We start from the raw sequence: 16,630 nt of genomic DNA on the forward strand, positions 1-16,630 counted from the left end.
GTTTTCATTTTTATGCCCATCCAATGTGTTTCTAAAAGTACAAAAGTCAATGGATTTTAAGGGTGAAGTGAGGGTCAACTAATTTTTAGTTGAAGTAGATGAAGTAATTACACTTTTGTTCAGTGATTTTCAAAATGTCACTGCAGTGTTTTAGTACAAGAGGTTACAAGTGGGGTCAAGGATGCAGTTTTGAAAGCTGAAATGATCCTTTTTCTCCATTTAAATGGCTCGTGTCAAAAAATGAATGACACTGAAACTGTCCTGTCGCCAACAAGAACAAGAAATCCTTGAAAAATACCACTCATTACTGCGACTAGATTTGACCCCTAAAAACCATCATGTTGGTCGGTCACTGCTGTCGTGCAGTCAGGCCCCCGGGGGTCACAGGTGGCGCTCTAACCTCTGGCCACCACAAAGACTCGATGCCAGGGCCACCACGGTCTTGTCCTCTAGCTGCAGCCTCTGGCCCTCACTGTCACCTTGGCTCTTCTGACACCCTGAACCTGAGCCAACCTGGCAAGCAGACACACACACACACTGCGGGGGGGAGGTCACTGTCACCTGCCTTTTACCTGATTTTCTTTTTTTCCTCATATGTTGAAAAACCCAGACTCAATGCACTGCATATGTGATGTAATTGCTCTTCTTTATTAAACTTCAGGTTCTCCTGGTACAAAACTGTGCATTAAGATAGATGATGCTCATATTTACATGTTTCTTTATGCATCGCATATAAATTCATGTAATTCTGTCCCAATATCTGTCTCTTATTTCCCCTGATACTTCGAACAGGCTCTACACAGGGCCCGATCACATGTCTGCTTTGGCATCATTCCCCATGTGTTCACACAAAAATTGGCAGCAGAGCACATTACTCCATATGGCCATTTTAATGATGAAACAGTGTTTATCTTTAGATTGGAGTAAAGGGATTACAATTAAGAGAACTTCATTAAAAAGTCTGTAATTGTTCATTATGGAACAAATAAGAACGATACACTGATGTAAACTGGTTTGAATTGCAAATCTTTTGAGATTTTACTAACATGAATTTTTGCTTCTAGTGTTTGCATCTGCCAGATTGTTAGTTCAATGAAACTGACTGGTCGTTTATTAAGGTCACTTAAGCCCTACTAGCACAGTTTTTTGCACATCTGGTAATTTGATGCACTAGATAAGCAAGTCTGTGATTTACTCAAATCTACTGACATTCCTGATTGAAAACACTGAGGTGCTGCCTGACATCTTATGTGCTTTTTCCTTTTGAATTCTACACAAATGGTCAATGCAGAGCACCTACCGCATTGCAGGCAACATCCCTCAAATGTACACATTTTGGAAGCACCACAGAGGCTTTGATTTTGTACTTGTTTAAAGAGAGAAAATAATCTTTACCACATACAGAAAGGATGTCATCCATTAATCACTCTTTGACATCTGGTGGATTTTAGCTATCTCAATCTGCAAATGAGTCTCTCTTTACTGTGTAGTGAGATTAGCCTGCTGAATTTTCACCCAAAATGCTGTCAAAGCTTCAGTTTTATGATGTCAAATCCAGCCTACATTGTTCCCAACTAGCTAGAGGGGTGGAAAAAGGCACAGAGACCTTGCAGGTTTCTCTGATAATTGGTGGATTTCAGTCTTTTTAACCCCATGTGAATCAAAGATATCTGAAATTCTAAGTTAGAATCCCATAGCTAATTACCTACCATACTTCAGCACACAGAGTAATAAACAGCAGCTAGGCTGTCCAAATTGAGATCTCATTAATAAATGGTGGAATTTTTTTACACTGTTTGTATTTGAAAAAAAGAGACACAGATTTGGACACTGTAGAAAAAAATGACATGGATCAGCACTATTGGTCACCCTGTACATCTGTTTGTGAGTTTAAAACGTGGTTAAACCATTAAAATGTATCAAGAAGAGCTTGTGCAAGAACCTGTACCTCCACTGGGTCCCAAAACCGTCGACAAGACCACTTGACTCCACCCAGTGCGCTGCAGAAGTGAAAGTAAACAAACACAGGGAATTCTGTCATTATTTACCTCACCTGAGGTACATAATGTGTGAAGATTATGGTCATTTAGCTTTGAATGGTTGGAAACTCAGTGCAGTTGGTTACAGTACTGAGCCAGGTGTTCCCTCATCTGTAGAACACAACATAAACAATAAGCAGGATTTTTTACATGGTCTATTGGTTTTACACATGACAAGCTAAACAACACCAGGCCATCCTCACAAACTGCAAGAGAGAGACTAGTGAGAGAGGCCACCAATGACTACTCTGAAGGAGTTAAAAGCTTCAGCAGCTGAGATGGGAGAGACTCAGCATTCAACTGTTGCCCAGGTTCTTCACCAGTCAAAGCTTTATGGAAAAGTGGCAAAGAGAAAACCACTGCTGAAGAAAACTCGTTAAATCTTGACTAAAGTTCTTGACAAAAGGCATGTGGGAGACTCCATGGTCAAGTGGAAGAAAGTTCTTTGTTCAGATGAGACCAAAATGGTGCTTTCTGGCCGTCAGACAAGAGGCTATTTTTGGCAGACAACAAACTGCACATCACCACACCAGCACCACTGTGGAGCATGGTGGTGGCATCGTTTTGTTGGGATGCTTCTTGGCAGCCAGCCCTGGAAGGCTTGTGAAGGAAGAGGGTAGAAATAATGCTGCAAAATATAGGAAAATCCTGGAGGACAATCTTCTTCAGTCTGCAAGGGAACTAGAGCTTGGAGATTGAACACCTGAAACATACAGCAAAAGCTACATAGAAATGGTTTAAAAACAAGCAGCTACAAAGAAGAATGGAGTAAAATTGCAGTGTCCAGATGTGCAAGTATTATTGAGACCTATCCACACAGACTCAGTGCTGTGATTGCAGCCAAACATGCGTCTACCAAATAAGTACTTGAAGGAGGTGAATATTTATGCAGTCACTTATTTTACATTAGATTTATTTATGGAGTTAATTTTCATTTTGAAATTAGAGAGTTTTAATGTTCTGGGTGTTTTTGTCAAAAAAGCCTAATTATATTGACCTTGATTGAGTTATAAAGTCAGTGAAAGGGTAAAACATCCAAGAGAGTGGATACTTTTATAGGCACTGTTTGTTCTCTCAGTTAATGAAGCATTCATCCCATGATATGTCAGTGAATCCTTACCACAGACCTGCTTATCCAGTGTGAATGTGCCAAACTAAACATTGGTGTTTGGGTGTAATTTCAGAATTATCAGCAGTTTCCAGGTAGTGGTAATCCCTTTAGAATAGCATTTGTGTGATATTATTTTTGTTTTTAATCCATGTTTTTTTTGTTTTTGTTTTTTAGAAACAGTACTTTGTAATTTTGTGATAATAATCAATATTATTTTGGCACTTTTTGGAATGACGGTGTTTGTTGTACTGGATTTTGGTAGGATACTAATCCTGCTTGAAAAGATAGAAGGCCTCTCTATCAATCACTCATTTACAATGCAACCACATCTACATGTTCATATTATGAAAGATGTATGATTATGAAGGCCTCAAAGGATTTATATCACTGCCAAATAACAGTGGATGTTTTTTTATGCAAATAGAAAAAAGAACATGGCGTACATATTTGACATAGTCTGCGTAGGAAGAACCCTTGACACCAAAGTGTGAAGAAATATGAAAAGCTCCACTTGATTAGCACTGACATATACCCTATGTATGCACCTTTCCTCCCACTTATGTGCAGTTAAGTTCACAAAGAGGCAGGAGAGAAAGTGATCCTGATGGATGTGGATGAGGCTGTTACTTGCTGCTGAGAGAAACACGCTGTAGGGGAACCTAGCCATTAATAAGGTCAAAAACATCAAGTATTAAAGGGTTAGGATGTCAGTATCTACTGTATTTTAAAGCTTGGGTTGGTCAGAACCTAAGACAAATATGTTTTTCAGGCTGGATGATTGATGCAGACAGTCGGCCCAAGTTCAAGGAGCTGGCTGCAGAGTTCACTCGGATGGCTCGTGATCCACAACGATACCTTGTCATCCAGGTACGTAAATAATGATGACAGAAAAAAATCCAAGATATCAACCCAGACCTTTTTTTGTTTGTATAAAAATGAATAGGTGTCTACATTTACTGTTAAAACGGTCCAGTTTTCTTTTGTGAATGTTTTTCTGGCACATTCTAAATATTACCAAATGTATAGATGGCATTAAGTTATTACAAACAATATACAACTTTTTAAAAAATCATTAGAAAATGAGCACAAAATAAAATAAAATAGATAACAAAATGCCATTAACAAATTGGACTGTGCTTACATAAATTGTTAAGTCCATAAGTTAAAGCATCAGTAAAAAATTTTTAATCAACAGACTGAAATAAATCTCAAGTCTACCTATGTGAGCCACTAAAATAGACCATATCGAAGACTGACTGTTTTTGTATATTTCGAATGTTTGTTATTCCTGCTGCAGGGTTAGGACTCAGCAGAGGGGATTAACAGCATGACAGCCTTTTTTAAATATTTCTATGCCTCACATTAATTTTTAACTGCATGCTAGACAAATTAAAAATTGAGTTCTGGAAGAAACAGGAAGTTTGAAATGCTCTGTGCCACTGTTGATTGGTCAGAAGCTGTGATGTGACTTTGCCTGATGTTGACTTATCTCCACTGCTTGGCTGAGAAAAATCAGTCATGTTCTGTTGTATCACAGGGAGTTAGGGAGGCCATGAAGGAAGTTGACTGAAGTGACCATATAAAATGACAGGAAGGTTAAGACAAAATTGGATTTGGAAGTCAAATTAAAAAGATATCCTTCTAAAGCCTCCTGATAGAATTAAAGATCACATTCCTTTTGTATATAAACATGCTGCAAGCACATCAGGCTTTGGCACCAAGCTTTAGTATACATTGAGAGGTAGTCTTTGGTATTATTTATGCAGACTCTGGCACAGCATGCAGGAGATGTGAATCAACTGTGCCACGATACTGGACAGAGCTTTGCATTGTCATGAAAGGTACTGTGGAGAGCTTAGAATCTTGCCAGCGAATGGTCAGGTATTCCTTACGAATAACCATAGGTTGCAGTTAATATATACAGTTGCAAAGGCAACCATCATCTCCATGCAGTAGGGGTCTATATCATCCTTTGAGCTGCAAGATACAGTAGATGTTGACGTTAAAAAAGGCTCATTTTTGGCATCTCAAATCAGGATCTCCATTGCCCCCACTAAGCAATCATTGCTCTGTTCATGGCTCGAGTGGTATGGTGCTTTTCTTCTTCTTCCTTCTCTTTGGTGGATTATTGTTTGTTATTGGTTATTGTTTTAGCTCAGCTGGTAGAGCAGACACCCATAAACAGATCATCAGCGTCACAGGTCTGAATCCTGACCTCACTCCACTCCTCATATTTATCAGGACAAAATGCCCCAAAATAATCTAAAAGGAAAGGCGCAAACTAATTTAATCTGATCAGTATGCTGTCCTTGATATACTGTTTTTCTGTTATCACTCATGAAATCAATGTATTGTTTTGAAAACTCCTGTAGAAGTCTTCAGTGTGCACAATGGTCAGTGTTTCCTCTCTATTAGATATAAATGCTTATACTAAATTTACTTTTGCTTTACAACAACCACATTTTTAGGGTGATGACCGTATGAAGCTGCCAAGCCCCAATGACAGCAAGTTCTTCCAGAGCCTCCTGGATGAGGAGGAGCTGGAGGACCTGATGGATGCTGAAGAGTACCTGGTGCCACACTCCTTCAACATTCCACCACTGGCATACACTCCCCGCACACGCATCGACTCAAACAAGGTAAATCTAAATAATACCCAGGTTGACAGGTTTCCCAAAACAATTTCCAAATGATTTTTCAACTACCTTTTACTATCTTTAATAGTGAGGTGCAGAACATATGCAGGTATGCGTAATCTCACCTAATTTTCAGCCTCCATTCTGACTTATGGCTCCTCTTAGAGTCACATTACTCTGTGGTAGGGGTGTAAAAGTTCACAGAGGTCAGGGTTGAGTTTGTACCTTGGTTTGGGGTCATATGCAACATGGTTCATTGGGAAATAAGCAACATAAAGCCCTGGATTAATCATCCTCATTTATTACTTTTAACTGTCAGTAATGAACTCATAGCTTTTAACATCTACAGATATTAGGAACTACCTTTAAAAGTCGGTACATCTTGTGGAGTTTTAAAGGTGAAACAAAAATTTAAAAAAAACAAAGATGTGAAATTAAAAACAACACAATCATGTAGTGTAATATCTCCTACTTTGAAATGATAGAATAAAAACAACGTAAAACTGCAAATGTGACTATGTATATATACTAAAGCATGATATATTTGATTTATTAATTTATTGTTTAAAGTAAATAGCAGCTGCAGTAGTTACAGGTGCAAAATGAAGACAACCCTCCTGGCTAGTAGTTTTCCAAAGTTACTAGCAACTCTGAATTCCTTCTAGCCAGTAATTGCCAATGTTGAATACAAGGTTTAAAATCAACATTGGCAATGACCAGCTAAAGTTTATTTGAGATTGATCTGCAGTCCTTCAAAATGTCTATGAACAGTGTACCTCCAACTTTGGATCATTTTTTTCCTCACCCCTAGAGAAAACAGGCACAAATGCACTTTGTATGTATTTTGGGGGAAAATTGCCCCTTTATGTGCGAAATATCTTCATTGTAATCAGCATCTATCACTGTTACAGTGTTCACAAACACTGGTGCCAACAGCCAAGCATAGAGTAAAGTACAGGATGCGTCACAGATAAATTCAACCCACTAAAGTGGGTAGTGGGAATCACAGCAATACCTGCAGCTGAAATCCACCTGCATATGCTGCTTGGTGGGTGTCAATAACAAGCCCTGCATGCATTGCCTTTAAAATGTACATATTAGCACCGAGAATGTCCTCAACCCTTTCTGCTTTCACATCCAGAGGCTTTTTAAGGGAGTGCAGAAGAATTGAGGAGAAGAATAAGAAGCTGGCAGGTCATGTTGTTTGGCTAACTTTTTGTCTTTGTGTGTTTTCTGGTGCCTTCTTTTTCCTTTTTTTTTGTTAGTTGTTTAGTGGTAGTGGTAGTGGTAACCAAACAGTTCTAAGCATTACTACCACCTAGATTGGCATTTAAAAACTACCACATGACTACATGTGATGTTTTTCATTCAGACAAATTTGTCATGTGACTACATGCACCAAGTGGTGACCCTCGAACAACAACGGTTCAGGATGAATACAAATACAGTTTCACCCCTATTCAGCACGATGCTGCATTTCAAACCCATGACCTGCACTTAACACAGGCCGGTTACTCTTTGCTGAATGGCTCACTGGAAAAAAAAGAAGTGGGGGGTGAATTAAGAGTATACTGACCTCTGCAACCACAATCCCACTGACCATCTTGCCTTTCTGATATCCCTATCTCTTACAGTCAGTGCATTACAGAGATCTATTCATAGCAAGAATGTTGCTCAAATGTTGCTCTGGACCATTTGAACAAAATGAAGCTAGTGTATTCCTTGATATTCAGCTCAATGCATTGGTGTTGTTGCAGTTTGTTTCCTTTGCAGAATAATTAGAAAATGATCTTTTTTCCTTTCAGAAATTGCACATAGATGCTTCAAAAACTATCAGCTTTAACTGTAGCAGCACAGTGATTGAACCAAGATGTAACAGGATACAATAGTAATCCTTCCAAGCATGCTGAAATGAGTTTTCACAGCGTGCTGTCAACTGCAGGTATTTCCCGTTGAAGCTAAAACAGTTGAAATCTTGAACTGAGCTCGCACAGCTTCCTTACTTTCACTCTCATTTCCCTGTTGCTCCCTCTCGCTGTCAGTTTTCCTCGCTCTGTCTCCATTGTGAAGCTATGGTAATTGCCTTCTTCAAAAAAATGGCGTTTTCAGCCACATTCCCTCAGTTCTTCAGGTGTTCTAATGTTCATCACTTTTCTTTGGACTTAAATCTATCACAAAACCAGTCACACAGCCAGGCAACTCAGCCATTTTGTATTCCAGCATCCCCCTGTGTGTGTGTGTCAGGATGAAACTGCCTGCTGAATGCCAATGAGAGGCATGACTCCTTTTTCAAATCTGCTGGGTGCATCTCAGGGGGTGACAGATTATATATTTGCATATTTGTAAAATTAAAAGAACCAAAAAGTAAATTCAGTGTTTATCAGAAATATTATCTTGATGTTATTGTAAATAATATCTGACAGGAATATAAATGTCTCTCTTCATTTCCCTCTCACACTCATTAACACAGACACAAATACGCTCAAATCCTCTGTTCACATTGTTATCAACAAAATACTGAAAATCATTAGTTTGAAACATTTTGCTTTACTCATTAAAATTCAACTGTGTTTTCTCACACACTTCTTTAAAAATGGATTCATTATGTCAAAGACGACTTGGTGGTCAACATTATGTTGGCATTAAGTGGCTGTAACCTTTGGGGAATTTTCCTACTTTTGCTTTCAGGTTTGAGATGAATTTCTGTAAGAATAATGAAACAAGAGAGGAACCAAGGAATGCAAACAGAGCAAGTTCTGGAGCCTCAAAGAGGATCAAATCACAGACCACAGAGAAAGAGGAAGGATTCACCTCTGAAAGAAATTTAATGAGAAAGAAAGATGTCATAAAGAAATAGACAATCAACATCTCTCTTAGAAAGTCTCTTAAAGGCCTTAATGGTTCTGGTTCTGGGGTGCCGTTGTAGCTCAGTTAGTAGAGCACTCGCCTCATGCACCGCCATCCTGAAGTATCAGACACAAGCATGACTCCCAACCTCAAACCTTTGATGCATGTCCTATTTCTAACTTTTACCCTACCCCTCCATTTCAAGTGCCGTCTTGCCCCTTGAAACAGACCCTTCAAGTTCCCAATACAATGTTAGTAGTCGGTGGCAGCATTTACACAAACTTGACATTTCTGTCTCCTTGTAATCAAAGAACCATAACACATTTAAATATTAATTTATGATATTAGATTTCTGTTATAAATTAGAAATTTTACAACCAAAGATAATAAGAATAACCTTTGCACACTTCTTATGCTGATGATTGTCAAGGCATTCCCTGACATTTCCCGTTAAAATTCAGTTTTTCGTGTCTCTGAAAAATCTCCATTCAAGGCGCCATGGACCACTTTGTCCTACCCCCAAACAAGTTGCAAAACCTAAGGGTTAGACCAAGTGAGAAATAACGAGGGACCTCTTTCTTTCTCTTATGTGTGACACATGTACAATGCAAGTAGTACAGAGCAAGGATAGATCTTTCTCTCGTTTTTAAATTAACTATAATGTCTATATTACATGAATGAATGAATGATGATGTTGGGTAGTTAAAGTGGGCAGCTATAAATAAACCTGGATGATTATTTTTTTCGGAAAGATATGCTCACATATTTCTAGAGATGCGTGATTTTTGATTTTTGCTGATATCTGTGTGCTAGCATACCGATATTTTCACTCATTGAAACCAATACTGATACTGATCTAAAAACTAGCCAGTCACCGATGCTATAATTGCTGAGTGTCAGAGAAAGAGAGACAAAGAGAGATTTAGTCAACCAGAGCAGAGAGAGGAGTGGGGAAGTAAGGTTAGTGTTTCTACAGCCCATGGAGTTTTGATTTGATATGAGCAATCCAAAATCAATTAAAAAAAAAAAAAATTGTGTCCTAATGACTGTAAAAAGATAGGAGAGCAAACCATGAGAAAAAAAAATGCCATTGGCTCTGTGAGCAATTCATATTAAATTGGAAATCAAAACTGTTTTTAAAAAAATGAAAGACTTTCATCTCTCTTTTAACTAAACAAACCCTGAAAAACTTAAAAACTGATTGTTTTTCTCCTTTATGTTTTGTTTAGTTTTTGCTTTTTTTTTTATCAAAAAGGAACAATGAGATGAAAATGTATTTTGTTTAGTTTATTCATCTCTATAATATGAACTGCCTGAAAATACACTAACAGATGATTGACTGGTTTTGGATTTCTCATTTCAAATTAAAAATCTTCATGTTTTGGGCTACATTCAAAATGAGTAAGGCTCATAGTAGCATCACTCACTCCTGACACTAAAGGCCTTTGCACACTGAGTCTGTTTTTTTAGCCTGTGTCAATCATGTTTGCACATTGACACTGAAAATTGTGTGAGTTATTATTATTAAAAAAAAAAAAAGTCAGATCTTTTCACATGAGTTCACATCCACTTGAGTCATAGAAATGTGTGACTGGCTATTCAGGGCAGCAGCCACAGCTCCCTTTCTCTCTCTCTTGCATTGAAACTTCACACTCAGCTCTGTGGTTTGCCTGCATTTGGTGGATTTCAACCATGGAATATACAGACAAAAGAAAAAAAGAGCAAGAAGTCTTGAATAACTTGGTTAGCAAAAGGCAAAATAACGTGGGAATGTTATCAATAAATGAAAACTGTGGATAGTGAGATATGAATGTTAATGTACATGGGATTAGAAATTTAAAAGAAGGCCATTAACCATTCTTTCAACTTTTGTGCTAAGGAACAGGAAAAAAAAAAGATTTTCTCTCTTCTTTGTTTGATTACAGACTTCTCTCACACCAAAAGAAAGTAGGCATTGAAATGTTAAACCTTACAAAAAGCTCTTGCTGAAGACATAAGGAAGAAGATAAATTAAAAAAAGCACCCTGTGAGGTTCTTAAAAGGACACTTTTTGTTATGAGCGTGGACACAAATGCACACAGCAGGGCAGGACTGATATGGCTACTCCAAGACTTTGCTGCATGGAGCCTTTTAATTAAAATCCTTTTAATTAAATTGTCCTTGGCAGTCATGCTGCCATATCATTGTGTGGCACTGCCATTTATCTCCCTTGCCTGTCACCATTAAATATTACTGATGAACAATGTTACAAAAGACTTGAATTGCCCACTTTGTGGACCATATGCTCAAATACATTTACATTTAATGTGTTGGTTTCATATTTTTATGGTGCTTGTTACATCCTTATTGTTCTTGTGTTATACGTAGGATTTTATGCATTGGTTTGCTGTATTTTTTACTTCATTTGTAAATCAAATAATAGCACATTTTTCCTCACTTGGAGACTAAGCAGCCATAGAAGAGCTACAAAAAACTCCATGCTTGTATGAGTCTCAGAGGGTTTGTTTCAGCTCGGTTAATGCCAATTCTTGTAATTCTTGCAGAGTCCCTGACCCTCTGTTTCGATTTCCCCACTCTCTCCTTCTACACAGAACCAGTTTAGCTACCAGGACCCAAGTTTCAGCATGGAGGACATGCTGGCCACCCTCCCCAGAGTCGTCTCCGTTCCCCCAGTATCTGCCAGCTGCCTTCCTCCCCAGGATTTGGCTTCAGGCGGGCAGATTGGCGGTGGATTTGGCAGGGGGAACCAGGATGACCCTCGCTGCAATGGCACCCTGAGGAAGCAGGCCTCCCCAAGGTCAAGTATGCTTGGGGCTGGCTCAGCTCTCACTGCAGGACAAGGTAAAGAGACCACCACTCTAAAGTTTCAAACTCAGGGTAGGGGCTGATTGTTTGGTTTGAAAGCAGCAGTAGAGTAGAACACAATGTAATTAAATACAGGAATTGAGATAGTGTCTTTCATTCAGCTATTCAAAATACTTTGCTCTCACATTTATTAGCAGTCTAATGGTTCACAAAAGTCATGTGCTTCAGATCTGGGGTCAAAGTTCAGAACAAGTTCAACAGGAAAAGAGTATAAAAGAGGGAGATACATTATTTTGAAATGATGGCAGTGCAAGTTACAGTTTGTTCCCTCTTGTGTTTGAGAACTTCCTGTGATCATTGGTACAGTCTGTAGTGTAGGAACAATAAATAAAAGAAGAGCAAAATAAAATCATTAAAAATGAAAATCAGCACAAAGATGAAAAGCATCTCCTGATTTGAAATGATAAAATAAATGCAATCGCATGCAGTCGGGATCCCCCGTCCTTCCTCCTCCTGTGCCACTAAGGAAAAAAGACTAAGGCAGGGAGAGAAGCAGTAAAACCCAGAGCAGAGTAGGCATTAATGACAACAGAATGAGCCTGATTAAGTCAGAAGCAGAATGAAAGAGGAGCTGGGGTGGAGGACGTTTGCAAGAGCAGCTTGCAGAGAGAGCAGCAGAGCGTTGCCAGTCAAGGGCAGTTCAAATATGCAAGCATGAGAGCGATTAGCCAATAGCGTGCTTAGAGTTAATCAGCTGGCTTTTAGCTGATGAGAGCTTGCATGAGATCAGCTGAGCTCAATTATTGCAGCACTTGACTGCATGGCCTGCCTGAACTAACGCTGTATGCTCAATTTGTTGTATGTGGAGTCTCTCCCATCTTAGCTTCTGAAGCTTGTTACTTCTTCAGAGAAGTCATAGGTGGCTTGGTGGCCTTTCTCACTAGACTCCGGTCTCCCAGTTTGCTGGGTCTCTGTTGAATTAGGTCAGTCAGTTGAATTAGGGGGTCCATATTTATGCAATCACTTTTTATTACCTTATTTCTGTTTGAGTGATATTACTTTGTAGAAATCTGTTTTCACTTTGACATTAAGGTTTTTTTTTGTTTTGTTTTGTTTTATTCTCTACAAGCCAAATTATATTGACCATGATTGGTTTATGAAATCAATAAAAGGATGAAACATCCAAGGGAATTAAACCTTTTATAGGCACTGTACATGTCTGTTTGTGTTTTTTCTCCATTCAGGCAAAAACCTTGTGTGAATGCATGCACCAAACCAAGATGTTCCAGCTTTGACAGTTTAAGATGAGAACAAAAACTGTGACACCCCTACACATCACTGAAATGTTCTCACTGAAAACCACCTTCAAGGAAACAGCTTAATAATTTAATTCAACCTTCCTTTTTCTCATTTGTTTTGAAGTGTGACACTGGAACAGTAACTCACAGAGGATTTGAAAGATAATAACAAAAGGCTAAGCTTATATCCAGCAGCTGTCTGGAAGCACAAGAAACACCTTTTTGCTGTGCTGTCTTGTATTACTAATGATCCCACTACATGATTTTTTTCTGAGGTGATTTTTGCCTCATTTGAGGATCTTTTGATGTGGGAAAAGGAGAAAACAAGCTTAAAGTTGGTTTCCAAATGAAATGGATACCTATCTACCGTGTATTTTTATGAGATGTTGTATTCAGCCCAACCAGCTTTATTTATATGATAATTATCAAAAAGCATGCAACCTTAAGTGTTTCAAAGAGGAATAATAGATGAAAAAAGAAATCAGAGATTGACAGCAGCAGGTGAAATTCTTAAAAAAGGCAGTGATAAAATGTGTTTTTAAGGAGTAAAAATAATTGAAGAAAAAAGTTTAGTACAGAAAAGAAAATTAAATATGTGAGAGTTTGGAGTTAAGTTAAAGAATAAATCAGATTTTAGGACTGAAAGGAGAGAATGAACTGGATCGAAAGTGCATTCTACATGTTTAGTGGTGAAGGATCACTTGCATTAAGATGATTTAGTTATACTCAACACCCTAAATCTGCACCCAGAGACCTCTTTTTCATGACAATAAGGCTTGTAATGTACCATTCATCAACCCATTTTCTGCTCTCTTCCTGTCTTTTGTGCTTCCTAAGGTGGAGGGGATGATAGTAGTGGACAGCGCTACAGTGCCGATCCAACCGGTCTTTTGGCAGAACGAGGAGCAAAAGGAGACAAAGACCAGGAGTGCTACATGACTGCCAAGAGAGAAAAGAACAGCTCAGGTAGCTTTGACTGTGTTAAGGAGCTTCAAAGTTTGTCCATAAAGTTAGAAAATGCACAGCTGGTTTGTAAGTTGGCTTATTAGGACTTTTTGTAAATAAAAATAAAAATAAATAATGAATTGTAAATAAGGAAAAAGAATTCTGTAGATCATAAAGATAACAATTCACAAGAAACAAACCTTGGATAGTTGGAGGGAAAGCTATGGTTAGAAATTCCCCCATCTATTCTTGCATCAAGATGGTGTTCCTGATGCTTTCAACTTACTCAACTGAGTCTTTGTCTAACCTTGCAAAGCCAATGGATTTGCCATATTTCATGTCATTTTAGAGGAAGATTCATCCTGTAAAGCATCAAGCTGAAATGGTTGTTCCTGGTAAAAGAATGAACAGACCAATCAGCATCAGCATTGAGAAGGAGGCAGTAGCTACTGGTATGGTTTAATTGTACTCCAAGCCTGTAAATAATGATTAACATTAAAGAAATTAGCATGGCTGTAGCTGTTATCGTAGACTTGGCAGAGCTTGAAATCATTTCTTGAAAAAAAAAAGAGGAGCAAAGAACCACACTGAAAGCTATTCTTGGTGGAAGAGATGTTTTTGCCCTTCACCTCACCAGCTTCACCAAGACTTTGATTCACCAGCTGGTTTGCCTGTTGGTGAACAACAATAATGGCTGCTTGTAAAGCTCAATTTTTTAAGTTTATTCTTCAGGGTTGTGATTATATGATGTCATACACTATATGGACGAAAGTATTTGGCCACACCTGTTAAATACTTAATTCAAGTGTTTCAATCAGACCCGTTGCCATATGTGTGTAAAATTAAGGACCTATCCATGCAGTCACCATTTCCAAACATCTGTGATACAAAATAAGTCATTCTGAAGAGCTCAGCAACCTCAGGCGTTGTACTGTGGTGGACGCCACCTTTTCAATAAGACAGTTTGTGAAATTTTATTCCTGATGGATATTCATCTGTAAGTGATATTAGAGAGTGGATGCATCTAGGAAATGGCAGCAACTCAGCCACTTGTCAGCTCTGCTGATTTCATAACTGGAGTCCTGAACTTGCACTGGCATTAATGTAAGCTCAAAAACTGTGGCCAAGCAGCTTCATGTAAGCCTCACATCACCAAGTCCAATGAAGGCCCTTTTCTATCCCAACATGACTGGACTATAAGAAGATGGTTTGATGAGTTGGTGTGGAAGAACTTGACTGGCCCACACAGAGCCCTGACTTCAACCCTATAGTGTGCCTTTTGGTTTGATTGGAACAGAGATTGTGAGCCAGGCCTTCTCATCCAACATTAGTGCCAGACCTGATAAATCATCTACATAATGAATGGGCACAAATTCCCACAAAAGACACTCTAGAATATTGCTGAAAACCTTCCAAGTGGTCTGGCAGCCATATATTTCTGTCCATACAGTGTATGTTTTATTCTGGTCTGTTATAACCTTTGTCTAATCACCTTCTGGAATTTTTTTTGAAAGTTTCTGCCCTTCCTATACATTGTCTATGGGTTTTTGCTGCTATGGATGTGTAATGTATTGGGCTGTGAAGCCATCTATCTAGCATGTCAAGTCCTCTACTTAATAGTCCTGGTTTACAGCAATGTGTCCTTAAAGCCTAAATGCTTGCTAATAATGTGTTGACTCAAGGCTAAATTACTTACATTCCTTATTGCCCAGTGTAAGAAAAAAAAATGATTAGGCAATTCACTGCAAGCATGATGCAATGTAGCAAACCTTCTGGTATACTTTTATTGCAGTTATATTTGTGACTGCTTAATCTCTGAGAATATCCAAGTTTTGTTTGGTATAAATAAGCTACTTTTAAGATGGTATATCTGTTTTCCTTTAGTTCTTAGCTAATCCAGTCATCTTTTTTGTTTCCAGACTACCTAAACCCAGTAGAAGAAAACCCATTTGTCACGCGTCGTAGGAATGGTGATGCCCACACAGCGATCGATGGAGCTGGTTGCCACACCCTTCACATGCCTGCAGCTGCTATTATCACCAAGAACCAGACCACCCATGGGGATGATGAGTACATCAACGAGCCACTGTACCTAAACACCTTCCTTAACCCTGGGGATAAGAACGGATTGGCTGGTGCAGTCTCCATCTCTGGCCCTGGATCCTCCACTGCCCAGTCCGTATCGCAGACAGTCAACCCATCAACGTCCAGCCACACGGTCTCCACCTCTGGATACGTGGTCCCCCCTGGCCACCTTCCCCACCCATCATATCCATCACACACCCTACATCCAGGGCATTCAGGACACACTCTACACTCAGGCGTCACCACCAGCACCATCATGTTTGATAAGAAAGGCAAGAAGGCCACTTTTGACAATCCTGAATATTGGCAGCACAGTCTACCCCCGAAGTCTTCACTGCACAACCCAGAGTACCTACAAGACTGCAGCACGCGCTTCTTTTACCGCCAGAATGGACGCATTCGCCCTGCTGTGGCCGAAAACCAGGAGTACTTGTCTGAGGCTGCTATGAAAGCAGGCAATGTGTTGCCTCCCCCTCCATACAGACAGAGGAACACTGTGGTGTAGTGACCCACCTGTAGCACAATGGAGGGATAAATAGGAGGGAAAGGGAATGGAGATGTGGGGATGTTTGACAGTCCTCTCATTTCCATGCAGTACTTCTTAACTTGGGTTCTCCTTGCACCCTCCCTGAACACATCTCTCTGTTACATCTGATTTCAAGTCTTTTATTCTCACTCAAAGGTTCTGCCATTTCTCCGAGGACTACAATAAAAGTATCTAGCAGCCTTGCTTGACATTCAGACTCTCTTTTTAAGCTCCATCCTTGGCCATGACATGGTACGTGAGTAGAAACGTCTCTTCAAAGCTACTTCTGTTCTGGAGCACAATGTCCTGCCATCATTAGTATCAAAAAGGCACAAGAA

The 16,630-nt window shown here is 39.2% G+C and overlaps 1 protein-coding gene across 1 annotated transcript in view; it reads left to right on the plus strand.

Annotated features, from left to right (window-relative positions):
• The window catches only part of LOC121522464 (receptor tyrosine-protein kinase erbB-4-like), a 536,924-nt gene extending 520,653 nt beyond the window's left edge, over positions 1-16,271 (plus strand). Inside the window, exons 24-28 of the mRNA XM_041806890.1 lie at positions 3,920-4,017; positions 5,619-5,789; positions 11,225-11,474; positions 13,574-13,702; positions 15,616-16,271. Of these exons, the coding sequence (XP_041662824.1) occupies positions 3,920-4,017; positions 5,619-5,789; positions 11,225-11,474; positions 13,574-13,702; positions 15,616-16,271 (1,304 nt within the window). The remainder of the gene's footprint in view (positions 1-3,919; positions 4,018-5,618; positions 5,790-11,224; positions 11,475-13,573; positions 13,703-15,615) is intronic.
• The last annotated feature ends 359 nt before the right edge of the window (positions 16,272-16,630 follow it).

This window comes from Cheilinus undulatus, linkage group 15 (genome assembly GCF_018320785.1).
Source record: "Cheilinus undulatus linkage group 15, ASM1832078v1, whole genome shotgun sequence".
Taxonomy (NCBI): Eukaryota; Metazoa; Chordata; class Actinopteri; order Labriformes; family Labridae; genus Cheilinus; species Cheilinus undulatus.